Source organism: Anser brachyrhynchus (assembly GCF_964034855.1).
Source record: "Anser brachyrhynchus genome assembly, chromosome: 1".
NCBI lineage: Eukaryota > Metazoa > Chordata > Aves > Anseriformes > Anatidae > Anser > Anser brachyrhynchus.
The window spans coordinates 64,065,952-64,080,527 of record NC_137694.1 but is presented as its reverse complement, the minus strand read 5'-3'; the positions used below and the strand labels follow the sequence as shown (position 1 = coordinate 64,080,527).

The 14,576-nt window shown below is 41.5% G+C and overlaps 1 protein-coding gene across 5 annotated transcripts in view; it reads right to left on the bottom strand.

The window, feature by feature from the left end:
• Positions 1 to 14,576, bottom strand: part of DENND5B (DENN domain containing 5B) — a 117,915-nt gene that overhangs the window by 64,755 nt on the left and 38,584 nt on the right. For 4 of the 5 annotated variants that reach the window (XR_013938712.1, XM_080553231.1, XM_080553230.1 and 1 more), the window contains exons 2-3: positions 9,022 to 9,087; positions 2,260 to 2,369 (exon numbers count right to left, since the gene is read on the bottom strand). Coding sequence is in view for 4 of the 5 variants with exons in the window: in XM_080553231.1 (XP_080409357.1) it covers positions 2,260 to 2,369; positions 9,022 to 9,087 (176 nt within the window). In the remaining variant the exon portion in view is untranslated. The remainder of the gene's footprint in view (positions 1 to 2,259; positions 2,370 to 9,021; positions 9,088 to 14,576) is intronic. The other variant, XM_080553229.1, reaches the window with a different exon arrangement.

The following is a 14,576-nucleotide window of genomic DNA, read 5'->3' as shown; positions in this document are numbered from 1 at the left end:
AGTACATGACATTAGGCAGGGACAATCACTGAAAGCAGTGGGGGGAAGAAATATTTCCCTATTAAACAGAACTCTGCATACGTTGAAAGGGAGAGAAAACATGACTCGTAGGCAGAGTGATTTCTTAGGATTTCAGGGGGTTACTTTTAAAGCGACAGGATGGTTTCAGAAGGCAATTGAAATTCCCTAGGCATCCAACAGTGCTGAGTTCTCACAAGTTAACCTTCAAGGATTTATGCATTTTCTTCTCTGAGGAAAATTGCTTCTGGAAACTCACATAAAGCAAACACATAGGCAGAACTAATACGGCAAGGCAAGATCAGAAAGGCCAATAATTGCCTCAAGGGACTCTGTGGAGGTGGATATTACTTTAAATGATGTTTCAGATCAAAACAATAAAGAAGTTTTCCAAAAGATGATTTAAAAGACCATTAAATACTGCTGCTGTTAGTAAATGTTTTTTTTTTCTTTCCTCCAAAGACATTGCAAATGAAAGATGTGTTCTTTAGCTATTTGATTTCAGCTGAATGCAACTCGTTCAATTATTTTATTTTAATAGGTCTCTTGCTGGTTTTGGTATTCCATTTTTGTCTGATAATATGATCACAATTCATGAATACTAGACATTTTCAAATGCAATGTGAGGGACAGATAATGCAGCAATTCCAGTTATTGCCTCTTTCTGTCATATTCCTGCTGCACACCCCCATCACTCCGCCTCTTCTGAACACCCCTAATTCGGAGGCAGAACTAAAAAGCAGAAGTAGCCTCCGTAGTTAAGTTATTACCCTCTTAACTGTGCTTGTCAAGCATCGTTCTGATCCTTCTGTGCCTATTATATACACAAAGCAATGTGGAGACCAACCCAACTATTGCACCATCTCCATCAGCACACATTTGGAAGCAGAAAACAGAAATTCCCAGCTGTCAGCGGGCAGGGTGACTGATACTGGCATCAGGCTCATCTCTGCCTTTCTGTGCGTGACTGCAGTACCACATTATCAGCTCTCAGTGTCATTACTACCTCCAGCTCCTGTGTTTTCATATTGGATATTTGGCACAATGCTAAAAAATAAGATAAATTCAGCAGTAAGGGAGATGATCTTTGGAGATATCCAGACCTTCATGATTGCAGGGAAATTTCAAATTGTGAACTAAATGTAATTCAGGCTGCATTTCCAAAAGCCATTTTATTGTGTTTTTTTTATTTATTTTTTAATGTGTTTCCCATGTCTCCATCAGGCTGAGGGCCATGAGATTCTCCTGATCTCATCTCTGAATTATAAGCAGAGGTTAGCTCTGATTTGCAGTAGCCTGTATGCAGTCCTACCTTCCTCAAGTGTGAGGCACATCTGAACTAGATTGGGAGGAAGGGGCTCCTTAATTTTCTAATTTTGAGTTAGACCCAACAGGTAGTTTTGAAGATTGCTAGAATTGGTAATACTACTTTAATGATATTATTACAATTGTTTACTTTTAAATTACAAAACAAATAGCTTTTTCTGTGCTAGAAAGCTTATCTTAAATGACAATAGTCTGTTGCCTTTGTCAGGAGCCATTCATAACAAACACTCTGGTGATTTTGGAAACATCCTTTGAATATCAACTTTTTGGGAAAGTTTCCAGTGGTCTTTTAATTCTCAATGCCCCTATAGAAATTTCCAGAAGCTGTTTTCTCCTCCCTTGCCCAGTCATGAGACTTAGCCAGAAAGACAGACTTGCAAATTCAGCTGAGAAGAAAGAGAGGTACAGGGGATACACTGGTGTAGCGGTGCCATTAAAAGTGATCACCTAACAGAAGCTGTGGTTTAGGCAAGTTCAACCTCCTGAGTAAAAAAGATACCTTGTGACACACAGCATCAAGATTTTTGTTGTACTCAAAAATTTCACATAGATATTAGTCTCTCAAGAATTCCTGTATTTGCCTCCTTCCCATCTGATGTGTATCCTGGGTGACTGCACCCTCCTCAGTCAGTCACTGAGATAGTGGTTAGACTCGTTTCATCACATAGCATATTTAATTAGAAGTTGTGAGGTAAATACATCATCTTATTTTTGTTTTGCTTGAAAGCATTGTGTATTTTCACAATACCTCTTCCTCTGCAGCAGTTCAACCAGCATGCATATTGGGTGCATTTAGTCCCAGCAGAAGCTCCCTGTGCACCATATCACAAGCACTGGTTGTAAACAACCCAGGAATCATTTTAGAGTTGAAGTTGTCACGAAACAACAGCTCGAAAAAGGAATTTCTCTACCTACCATGTTGACAGCATCCTGGTCAAAGGGGTTCCACTCAATGTTCTGAGGATAATGGGCCAAAACCTTGGACTTGAAGGTTCTTCTTAAGGGACTCTGGTCAAAATTCTCTCCTGCAACAAGTGAAAAAATAATGTCATAACAGTGAGCCTTCAGAGCTGGCCTGGGCAGCCTTCTTTCACTTCATTATTTATTTATTTAGGTGAAATCTGAAGTGCATTTTCCCAATAGATGTACCACTTCTGAAAGAAAATCAGAGAAGATGCACATTCAGCCTAACCTTAACCTCCTTCCCTTAAAAATCTTAGCACAGTTGCAATACAGCTTCCAGCTTTTCTGCATGAAAACTTATTGTTAAGAGAAAAAATACTGCTGGAGTTTTATGGAAAAAGACCCTGTAATCAACTGAATCTCCCTATTTCTCTGTAGCTTTAGTAGTGAGATAGGGCTTTACTTAGATGCTGAAAGAGCACTCTATCTCAAGTTTGTAAGAAATGGCCAATAAAAAGTACGAACACCTCTCAGCTATTACAAATTATTTAAGAATTCATTATAGATTATGTTTTATATCCCAAGTTCTGCATGAACATTAAACTTTTATTTTTTCTATGTCAAATTTCAAGGACAGATGCTTTCCACACAGAGAAGAAGAAGAATGAAATTAGACTTCAAGCAGAAACACATCCAATTATCAGCATACAATGAGTGTACTTCAAAGGGATATTGCCAGTGGAGTTTCTATCATTGGAAATTCTACAGTATGCAACACAGTGATCAAAAGAGCAAGTACTTAAAAATTGGTGAATTTTACTAACATATACTGCCTTCCTTGCCCAGGTGGTAGGTTACTAATTTAAGGCTTCTTGCTTTAAAGACTAACAGGTGGGACTTTTCTCTCAGTTCCTTTTTCACCTAAGAGAGGAGAAAGGGATGAAGGCCCTAAGTTCAAAATGTTAGATGCTAAAGATGTCCAAAGCTTACTCTGCACTCAGAGGCTGCCTTTGAGACTTCTTAGTGTCACTTAGATACTTTTGAAAATATATCGTTACTGAAATAGAATTTAATTTCATTTCTTTAAAAATACAAATATTTTAATCTCTTCTTTTTTCAAGTGTAAAGAGAAATATATTTTTTCTTAGAGGAGAAATTATTTTGGATGAAAAACTATTTGATTACTTGGCAACCTGTAAAAGCAAGACCCTGTTCCTGCAGAAACGAGTCCCTAACCTCCCTAACCCTTCTCTCAAGGCAAAGTGGACTGTGGGAGTATAATTGGTGCCTGTTGAGCTCCATATGACAGTGCAACATTTACACAGCTAATAGCCTCTAAGTGATGTTGCAAAATTCATAGCTGAGCAGTTACCCTAAGGTTACCGAGGCCGCAGGCATTTAGCACATGCCCTTTGCTCCTTGCAAATCACAGGCTACACAATCATTTGGCTCACAGTGGACTATTTTATTACTTTTTATACAGGAAACCTATGAATCAGTATTAGTACGTGGAAATTTCTGTACAAACTGATACTTGCAAACAGAGCTTCTCAGGCTTTCCCTTGCAGAGCTTAGGATCTGCAAATAGTTGAAGGGAACGTGTAAGAGAAATACACAGTTGCAATTCACGAGGCAATAATTATCCCGGCAAAGTTTTATGAGGGTTGTAAACCATTTGCTGTATAAAATACTGCCTTTAAAAACCCCACTACATGGATTTATTTTTTTTCCAGAGGGAGGAAATTAAAAAAGTTAATGAGATTAATGAGTGCATAGAAACCCTTAACACATCCCGAATGCAGAAGGCAGAGCCCACGCTGCAGCGGCACATTCTCTTTGCTGCCCTGTCATAGCAGCATTATTTGCATGCAGCCAGGTGGAGGAAGAGGAGGCAAAGGTCAGGCATTTCTTACACCAAAGCCAGCCTTCTGCCGGGTCACATGTGGTCGGGCAGAAACTCCTTGAGATGCGTGACTCAGCTGTACTGGGGCTACACCTTGCCCTGCTGTAAAAGCTGCCCTGCCAGGCGAGCTCCAGAGCTAGCTCTGCCTCCGGCTCGGCTTCGCTGCATGCAAAGAATGGGTTTCGAATCTCTTCCTTCCAAAGACATCTTTGTGATTTTAAGGATATGGGTATTTTTATACATTGCTCATTTTTAACGTGACTTAGGGCATGTTTCTGCATTTTTTTTTCTAGCACTGTTTCACTTCATTTTGGTGGATAAATGTAGGGGAAAAAATAAGCTTCTACAAAGATATTTAGTGCCTGGGAGGAGAAATGTTCCAAGACGATGCAGTGTTGTGTATTTCCTGGGGCAGGAGAAACTGCAAATGGAAAGATGTGAGGAGCTCTGGCAGGGGAATCCAGCCTCCTTCTCAAATTGCTCAAGGCAACCCCAAAAATCCAGCAAAAGTGCATGCATCATAGAAATGAAATAAACTGGAGGTTTCAGCTAAACTGGGTCAAATTAAAAGACATGTCAATGTTTAGCTCACTAGTTCATCACATTTTCCATGCAGGACAAGACTTGCTGCTAGCTTCTACGGTATTCTAGAGCATAAACTTTGCAAAGATCCTCTTCCTGCTGTTACAAGGCTAAAAATGAATGAAGTAGACAAAAAAAACATAGAGTATTTCTCTATTATATACGTCAGTAGAATAACCTCTTATTTTGGTCCAGAAATTCTTTGCTGAAGCACTAGAGTAAAAGATACAATGCTATCCACCGATTCTTGAAGTTGCATAGATAAAAACCCCAACAAGGAAAGCCAGCAAAAATTCTGTGTCCAGTTATGCACCTAAGCATATTTGGCAACATTTTTCTTCATACTATCAAAGAGTAATTAAAGTGCTTGCTTATCCAAATAAATATGCATGAGGTTATTTCCTAATTAGATCTTCAATCTTCCTCGCATCCGACGTTGTTTACCTTACAGCTGTGAATTAGCAGCAAGGCAGGCATTTGATGCTAAATTCATTTGGGTGCTTCTGCTGAAACTTTGAAGAGCACGTGGACAACTTGGTTAAGCTCTCCGCTGTTAACAGAAAGTGACCACTGCAGTCCACGTTTCTTTAAAGGTTCCCTTTTTCATGACTAAAAATGTTAGTGAAGTAACCTAATTGATGATAATTGGACAACCGGTGAGGTTCAGACAGCTCACAGGCTGAACCCGTTGCAGGTTCTTGGTGGGGCAGTTTTCCCATCCACGTTGTACAGGTGTTGCAAAAACATCTTTTGCTTGAAAAATAAGCCACAGTCAAGAACCAGCTGGATAATTAGTCAATTATTAGCACCTGACTGCAAATGGATGTCCAGTAGAATTGCACAGTAAGGACATGACTTACTTTTCCTAATTCTTGTGCTCATACAGAGGTACCAGAGAAATTGGGGCAGGCTCTGCCCAGGCTCCCTGCTTGTGGGGCACGCTCAGGAAGGCCCCACTTCCAGCACACCTACATCGTGTGGCACCTTGGGGACGCGGCCCTGCGCCCTTAGACTGAGTGTGACACAAAATCACCTGGCTTTCACCTAAATGGGTTCCACGTGTGCACAGGAACAGAACACTGGGCACTTGGATTGGTGGCCCTCTACAAGTTGGGCAATCGCGTTTGTGTTGGAGGAGAGGGCAGCTGCTGCATGGTGCCTGCATCCACCTCACATTTAAGGGCGCTCTGACAGGAGAGCAGCACCGGTGGGCTGTGGAAGCACATCAGGCTGCTCAGAGAGCTCTGCAGGGTGTACCTGGAAGGCTTCTGTACAGGAAAATACTCTCCTCTCCCGGTCTGGTGGCTCCTTTACTAACCCCACTGGATAAAGCTGTACTTATTTCCACGACAGACCAAAAATTACATCACCGGGGATATATGACTGGGGAAGCCCTTGACTTTTTTCTTTTCTTGTTATTGAACATCTTTTGTCTCACTTTCTCTATAAACCTCCCTGCCTATCTGACAGGCAATACTCTAGTGTCATCTGGAGGAACTGGAAAAGAACAAGGTGCATTTGCCAGTAGGCCACGGTAAATGTGATAAACTGAGGGTTTCAATCAGCTTTGGGAGATAACCAATAATTTATATGCTACTGCAAACACTTGTACCGTTGTTTAGATGTCAGACATGTCTAAAACATTCTGTTTGTGAAGCATAAGCATTATTTAAAAAAATTTAGCTTTCCAAAAACAGCAGTAACAGTTTTCTAGTAGGCTGACAATGTGGATTCATTTTACCCAGGAAAGTAAATGGCACAAATAACTTACCTTTGTAGAGTCTCAGGGTTTGCATTTTACTAGTACAGTTTTTGTTTTTTTAATTTAAATTGATCAAATACACACAAAGCACGATTTTCTCAATCAGTGAACACAAGACAGAAGAAAAGAGCCAACAAAGCACACCAGAGGGAATCAATCGGTTATTAGTTTGAAGGGACACAACACTGCACCCTCCATACAAAGCTGCCCCCGGGAAGCCAGACAGGGTAAACTTTCGAAGGAGACAGATAATTTTGGACAGAAACAGTAGAAGGGTTTGACAGAGAGCAGCCTGCATGTCAGAGTGAAGTGCCGTCGTGTGGCCAGACCACCAGACAGCACCTGGCTCTTAGCCACACGAGATGAGAGGCGTGGACCATGACGCCCAGCACCACGCTGACAAGGAGGAGACCCATAGGGAGCAAAACCTTCTTGGCAAACATGGGAAGGGACCTGGGCTGAAAGGTACGTTATAGGATCTATTCTCACCCTCCTCAGCTCCGAACTGAGGAGGCATATGTGGCAAACAATTTTTTTTTTTTTTTTTTAGCTGTTACTGTAGGCAAACAGTGAATTTTCATTATATCTACTATACTCTTAAATGCTTGCTTGCTAGCTTCCAAAAGAGGATTAGCAAGGTACATTAAAAATGAAGCAAGTATCAAATGCAAATTGAATCCATATTCTAAAATATTAATGGCCAGATAACAGTACTGTGAATACAGACAGTAACACCGTATTTGATGTGTGGGACACATTCATGCAAACAGCACTTCTCGTAGGGTAAGCTCACTTCCAGAGCTAAGTCAAAAGTTGCCTTTGAGTAGAATCCTTCCAATTTCTGGGTATTTTAAAAAAAACAACCCATTCAAATATTTTTCAAAATTGTGTAAAATGTGTCAGGCTTAAGTTCAGTTTCAAGTGGATACCACATCTTATGCAATGGTACTTTTAAAAAAGCCTGTGCTTTCCCTTAAAGACACTCATTTTTATAGGGCATTTATTTTCAAAATAAAAGTAAATGCTGAAGCACTGGATGCTAGATCAAGAAAAATTGTGCTAATGTCATTTCAAAGTGAGAAGATTTCTCAAAATTAGAAAATAAGCATCTTTATGTTTCAGGTGAAGGATGAAATTACTAGGGAAATGCAGCTGTAGTTGTGAGGTTGTCAGTCATGATAGCTTTCATATGAGTGATCATATTTAAAAATTTAGTGATGTTAAGGTTTCAAATAGATCTGTATTAATTATCACAGCTACAGAGGCATACAAAAATACATACTAAATAGGCAAAGGCATCCTCTACCCACACCCTCTGGTCCAGGGAATGCCAACTATCTGCCGGTCCTTACAGGCTCTGGAACGTAGACAGGAATGTTTGTGACTACCAAAATAAAAATATCTTTTATTCCTTTAGAGGAACGTACTGGGAACATGAATGTGTACAGTTCTGTGTATCATGGTCACAACCTCTTTGATAGCTATTTCTAATTAAAAGCGTTCAGCTATGTTATTTCCCTGCAGGCTGAACTTTGTTAAGCTTATTGGATAACTGTGTGAGCCTGCATGAGAAGCTAGAAATACACAGTACTAAAGTGGGGACAACATGGAGACAGGAATAATGCTTGGCTGTTGATTGCTGGGTTCAGGAACTGGTTACTTTGAGCAGCACACAAATCGAGCTCTGCTGCACCTTTCACCAAGGCAGCAGTAGTTAGCTACTCAGTATTCAAGGACATGAACTCAAAGGCATCATCTCCTACCACATATGCTCATAATCTTATGGTGGAAGAGGGGAGGACTGGGACAGGACAGAATAAACAGTTTTTGTTCCAAAATTTTAAAGTCTGAGTTTATTCAGCAGGAAACTGTTATTTATAAGATGGTGGTGGCTTTACCTATCTGTTTTGGAGTGAGGGTGTGAGCAGGATCTAACCTACCTAGTAAAACTCCTGCGTATCAGTATTTAGAGGAATTGATGGGTCATATTTAAGCTGGAAGGCATAGAAGGTTGTGTACTCTATCTGTAAGACTGTGCGTGTGTGTAAAGACCTCCCTAATATTGCTATTTAACTCAAGAATACGAAAGATGCTTCCTTCAAGTTTCGAATACCTCTCAGTCCCTGTAGCAGGAATTGGTGGATCTGGACCTTCCAGTATCCTTTGTCTACAAATGTAGACAACTAAGCCTAGCTGGAGTTCTTGCTAAGCATCCTCTAATACAGCTTCACACAAGATTTTTTGGTCTTTATCAAGCACCCACAAGATCTAGCCTATTGTATATCCACTAATACACCTGACACCACCAGTGGCATTTCTTTGGAGAAGGGAAGTACATCTGCCAAGAGAGCTTCAAGGAAAAGAATAAAATTTACCAGATATTGATTTAAGTGAGGTAAAAGAGTGAAAAAGTCCAAGGTTTTTGTTTCTAAACTCTCACCCTTAATTTGATTCAAGGGGAACTGGAAGATGGAAATAAAGAGACACAGAGGACCTGATTATTGCTTTGTCCTTAACCCCTGTTTACCTGAGGCTTTGTTTGCAGTATCTGAGCTCTTGCCATGGAGATCTGCTTCTAGCCATTTGCACAAGACTACACAACATAACAAACAGAAATAAAAAAGCACGTATGAACAACATGAAAAGATATACAAATGTACTGGGGAAAGGGAGGGGGGAAAAAAAAGGTGAAACAAGCTGTTGAACACATTGACAGACATTGTAGAAATGCTTGTCAAAATTAGTAACAAGATTAAACTCTAAGTACTTCAAACAGCATGCTGCCATATAGTTTCCCTATTACAAAATCTGCTTTGTTCATATATTAAGCCATTCCAGAGCCTGGGAAAAGAATGTTATTTAACCATCGTTGAACTCAAAACAAGAAGCTTTCTTCAGTATATTACTATTAGCTATGTTGTTACCCCTTCAATACTGTACTGGATGTTATTTTCAGGACTTTATTTAAAGTTACCTATTACAAGACAGATATGATGAATAGAACTATTAGGGTGGTTTTTAGGTAAAGTTTTGAAGAAGTGAGCTCTATGTTTATAACTTGGATGAACAATTTTAATCTCTTCCAGTAACAGATCCGCCAACAAGTGCTCGTAATGACAAATGGAAAACTGTCCTTCTACCACGTCTAACTGAGGTTTCTCCAACCATTTTGCTCATCTCCTACAGAAAAACAAGAATCTTTTCACAGACACCACCGTGTTCCTTCGTCAAGCAAAGTCCCATTCTTAGACTTCACAAAGGGAATACGAAATCCTCCTCAATTTATTTATTTTTTTTATAATCCTGGAGCATATATTAAAGCTGCAATACCATTGACCTCTCTGCTCATTCCGTTTCTAGGTGTAAATTCAAAGTGATTTCCGCTGCTGCCTCACACTTGAGCTGTTAATCCAGGCACAAGTTCAAAGGACCCAGATAACTCTGTCAAGCCTGTATTTTCTGGAAAGGCAGCCCTCTGCAGAGGGCATAGGAAAAAAGTAAATAAATAAAACCAATAAATAGATGGGGATTTGTATTTCAGGATTTTTTTTGTTTCTTTAGGAGACACCTGAAGATAACCCACATTCACATCTGCAGGATGATGTTTTTCCATTCCAGGTGTCTTAAGCTATTCTGTTCCACTTTTGAGCTGTTTGAACCAAAAAGTTACATAAATATTTAAATTACAGGAAATAAAACCAGCAAATGCCTACTGATTTTCTGGAAACACGCTGTCAGAGCACGTTTTTAAGATCCTGTCACAGAACAGCATAAAAAGCACATCTAGTTTTGACACAGGGTCACAAATCAGCTTCTGCTACGAGCAAGACTCCGAGCTCTCCTGGTCAACAGCCCTAAGCCAAAGCTGGTGACTCCCCTTGCTCTGCCCCATACCCACAAAGCCTCGACAGCCACTCTGACACGCTGCCCTCACAGCTCTCCCCAAAAGCCCTTTCCAAAACTGTCATTCACTGGGAATTTGGCACTGAGCTTCCACAGACTTGGCCACCACCTCTGTGATAGGAACAGCGAAGAGGAAAGACGGAACAACTCGTGAAGGGACGCACAGCCAGAAGTGCAGGGCAGGTTCTGGTTTTGCTCTGTATTTTGACCGTTTTTATCCATCACTCAGGTAACTGCTCACAGAAGGTTCCTGCACCAGGAGATCACTGACAACAGTGATGCAAGCAAGAGCTACAGACACCACTGCACAGTCTAATTATTTATACAGCCAGAAGGGAAATGGAGTGTGGCTATTGCCACAAAACAGTTACACTTTGAATAGGCTTAATATTTCAGTGATCCTTTTGAAAAGGAGATCTCTTCATCTAAGTAAGAGTCATTGCGCAAATCTAAATAAAGAGAAAAAGGGTAAAAACTAGCAGCAGTTCAGTTTGCCACCATCCCTTTGGTCTGGTCTTGATTAAGATCCTTACTATCTGCCTACAGAGTAACATTAGACAGCACCAGGCTGTCGGCTTCTTAAAATAGCCCCGGCCCCAGCTGCCAGCAGACCAAAGACATCCCGCACCACCAGAGAACTGGGAGAATTACACATTTTGCATGAATTACAGTTTGCAGAAAATTGCCTCATAATCTGTCAAATCCAAAACGTCACGGCTTATGTTATGTCAGCTGGGGGGATTTTGGGGTGCAGTTAAATAAACACGCGTCGGGGCGCAGTGCTCCTACACACGATTACCTCGGTGTCTGCTCCCAGATTAGCAGAAAACAGCAGACCCAGGTATTACATTGGACTATACTCCTAAATACAGTTACCTAAGCTCAGACCTTTATTTTAGATCCTCTTTGTCTATCCTGTTTATATACAGCTAGAGGCAGAATTACTTTTTTTTCGTTTTCTTCATTTTTATGCTCAAATTGGCTGTTCATTTTAAACACTTGATATGGAGCGAACAACCATTTGTACTGATCAAGAAAGCAATCTGAGCAATAATTTGAAATTCATTTAAGTTTCACACATCATCATTCTTAAACTGCCTGCGAGCTTTCTGGTTAGTTACAGAGAAGTGAGTAATGCACACAACCACAGGAAACCAAAGGGTTTCACAGAATTGTGGAATCACGGAATAGCCTGCGTTGGAAGGGACCCACAAGGATCATCGAGTCCAGCTCCTGCAGTGCATCCCTCATTTCCAGGAGAATGCTCATGATGAACAAAAGATGCTCAAGCAACAGCAAGAGACCAGCTCGGGTCCCTAACACAAGCGGATGTCAAAGCCAGGCCTGTGAGGGGATTCCTGGCTTTGCAGGCACAGAAGCATCTGCCCACTGGCTCGGGCCAAGGAAAAGGCATTTCAGATGCCATCACATCCTCTGAGAAGTTTGGACAGCCCCCTGCTCAGCACGACCCGCATTTCCCACTCCTCATTTCACATGGTTGCTTCTCTCCATGGATTGAATGCAGGGTGAGGAAACCAGTCGGGCCTTTTACACAGGCCTCCCTTCGTGCTTGCACCTTCCACTCATTTACAGGGCAGGATCAAGTTCAAACATAACCAATTTCTGTGTAAAACATGACAACGCATTCTCAGATTGGTTTTGGAAACACAGATGCACAAAACCTGCTTTCAGTTGGAAAGAATCTAAAAGCAGATTTTGTCCTCTGCTCCACCGGGACAGAGGCAGCACAGAGCCTTGTCTCAAGGTCTGCTTTGTTTCACTTGGTATTTCTGGAGATAAGAAAAGGGAAAAACACAACCCGAATTTGTCATCTTAAAAATCCCTGTACCATTACTGTTGAGGCTTGTGTGCAAGAATTTGGGAAAAGAAGGGGAATTTTCCAGTAAACTTTGCTTTGGGGATTTTTTAGTACCAAGTCATGTTTATTTTATTTTTAATTACAGCACACTGGATTAACTTCTAAATCAGGCTGTATTAAGATAGGTTTAAGATATTTTTTAAATCACCTGATCACCCACCAGTATTTGTCCCCCGTTACCCAGCAGGGTACAAGTTTCAGGTGTTTTCTCACCCGGAGTCAGCAGCAGTTTCACAAAAGCTGTATTTACACAGCAGCAGAGGGCGAATACCTCCACAATAACACCTTCTGCCACAGTAATTAAGCTCGGCTTGCAAATCAGTACAAGAAAAGAAAGAAGCTTAATTTGTCCTGCACCGCTTTCAGCGCTAATCAACACTGACAGAAGCGGAGCGCCACAATGCCTGTCCTGCAGCTCCGACAGTCAGCTATGCACTCGTTGGGTTTTTGCTTTTCAGCATCTTTCTTCTTACCCATCTCACACGGCACGAGGCCTTGGTTTTCTGGACATAGCACCATTACACTGGGCAACACGCATTGCTGTTTTAAAGGAAGTCTTTACCTTCTGACGTCGCCCAAAGCCATCCCTGGACGTGCTAAGCCACAAAAAAAAGACCCAAAGCACATAGTTCCTTATCTTATTTTTTCCAGTTGGCCACACAGAACCCACCCTGTGAAACCTGGGCTTTCACATCCATCCCTGCTGTGCAGCCTGTGGTGGTCAGAAGGAAGTTACCCCTGGCTTCTGGACAAGATTTGTCTGCTTCAACTTCTTCCATTCTCCCAGACATCTGAGACACTTGGAGGTGTCTCTGAAAGTCCATCCCTGCTTACTTGGTGTGCTGAGTTACTTTTCTTCACGGCCTTTACAAGCAACGTGTTACAGCAAGGCAATGCTCATCTGTCAAAGGCCACAGCTACCAAGCTTTAGGAAAGCTTAGTTACGTTTTTGATGGGAAGGGGTTCCAGCAGAGAAATATCTTTGCTTCTTGTAATCAGGACAGCTCTTTCACTGGCATGAAGTGGAAACACTCCCTTGTGTAGCACAGACTGGCCTTGTTTAGGGGATTTGAGAAACTCTTGTTTAAGCTGCTGCCAACAGATAATTGTCCTTACAACAGTTTCCTAGAGCCTGTCCTCCATCAGTTCTCAACAACTGAATCTTTTTAGAAAGAGACAAAGACTTTCCACATCCTGAAAAGTCACAAGCACCCGCAGGCGAGGCTTGAAGTTATCAGAGCTCCTGGATGGAGGAGTGGTGAGCAGGAATGAAGACGTGAGCAGACGAGGACCGCAGCCCACGCAGCCATACGGGTCTTTTGCAGCTGATACTTCTATTTAAGAGCTGCCCCAAAAGCTATTACAATTTGGAGAATGCTCTCAGCTGTATTACAGTAATTGGAGATGAGAGTATTGCTACAAATGCTTCCACTGTGAGCAAAACTGCCACCGAAGGAACAAAATATTTATAACAAGATGCTGGGTGACACAGTTCCTATTAGCTCCTGGAAAAAGCAACGGTGGAGTTCTGTCAACTAAAAACGTTAAAACACTGTTAAGAGGAACAAATAAATCAGACTGAAAGAAAGATAAGTCCTTGCAACTATTTAGAATAAATGCCTCTTTTGCCACAGACATCTTTGCAAGACCCTGCATGTCTTGGTCAAAACCACCTGCACTTGGAAGCTGTTTGAAGATCAGGCTGCTGCCAGGGAGTTTACACAAAAGGGCTCATTAAAAAGCTATCAGTGCACACTAATCCCACATCTAAGCCACATGAAAAATATTCTCTGTGCCTTAAGTAAACCATATCTAGTTAGGTGGAGATTCCCCCACCCCACCCTGAACTCTGTTTCAGACAAAGCATAAACAATCGGATTCATGCCTTATAACTGCTGACCATTTTGTGGCCAGGTTCCAAGCCTACCGAAAATACAGAAAGCTGAAACCAGGACTCAATCACCGAACCACAATATGGTGTCAGGATTCACATCCACAGGTATGGACAAATGTTGTTAGTTTCTGGATCCAAACTAGACGCCAGATGGGAAACTCAAAGCACTGCCACTTTTCTACCATGCCTCTAGATTTAGTTCATGTCCCTACAAAGAGGTGCTCAGAAACCAGATTCTTTGGCCTCCCTTAACGCCTTGGGGAACATTAGATGCCAAAGCATCCTTGTAAAGCTGGGTCTCCACTGAGAAGGACGAAAGGATAATTGTCTATGGTTTCAGCTCGCAAAAGCCCCTGCACCTCAGACCCCTTCTTACCTTGTCCCACCCAGACATCTGGGATACCCG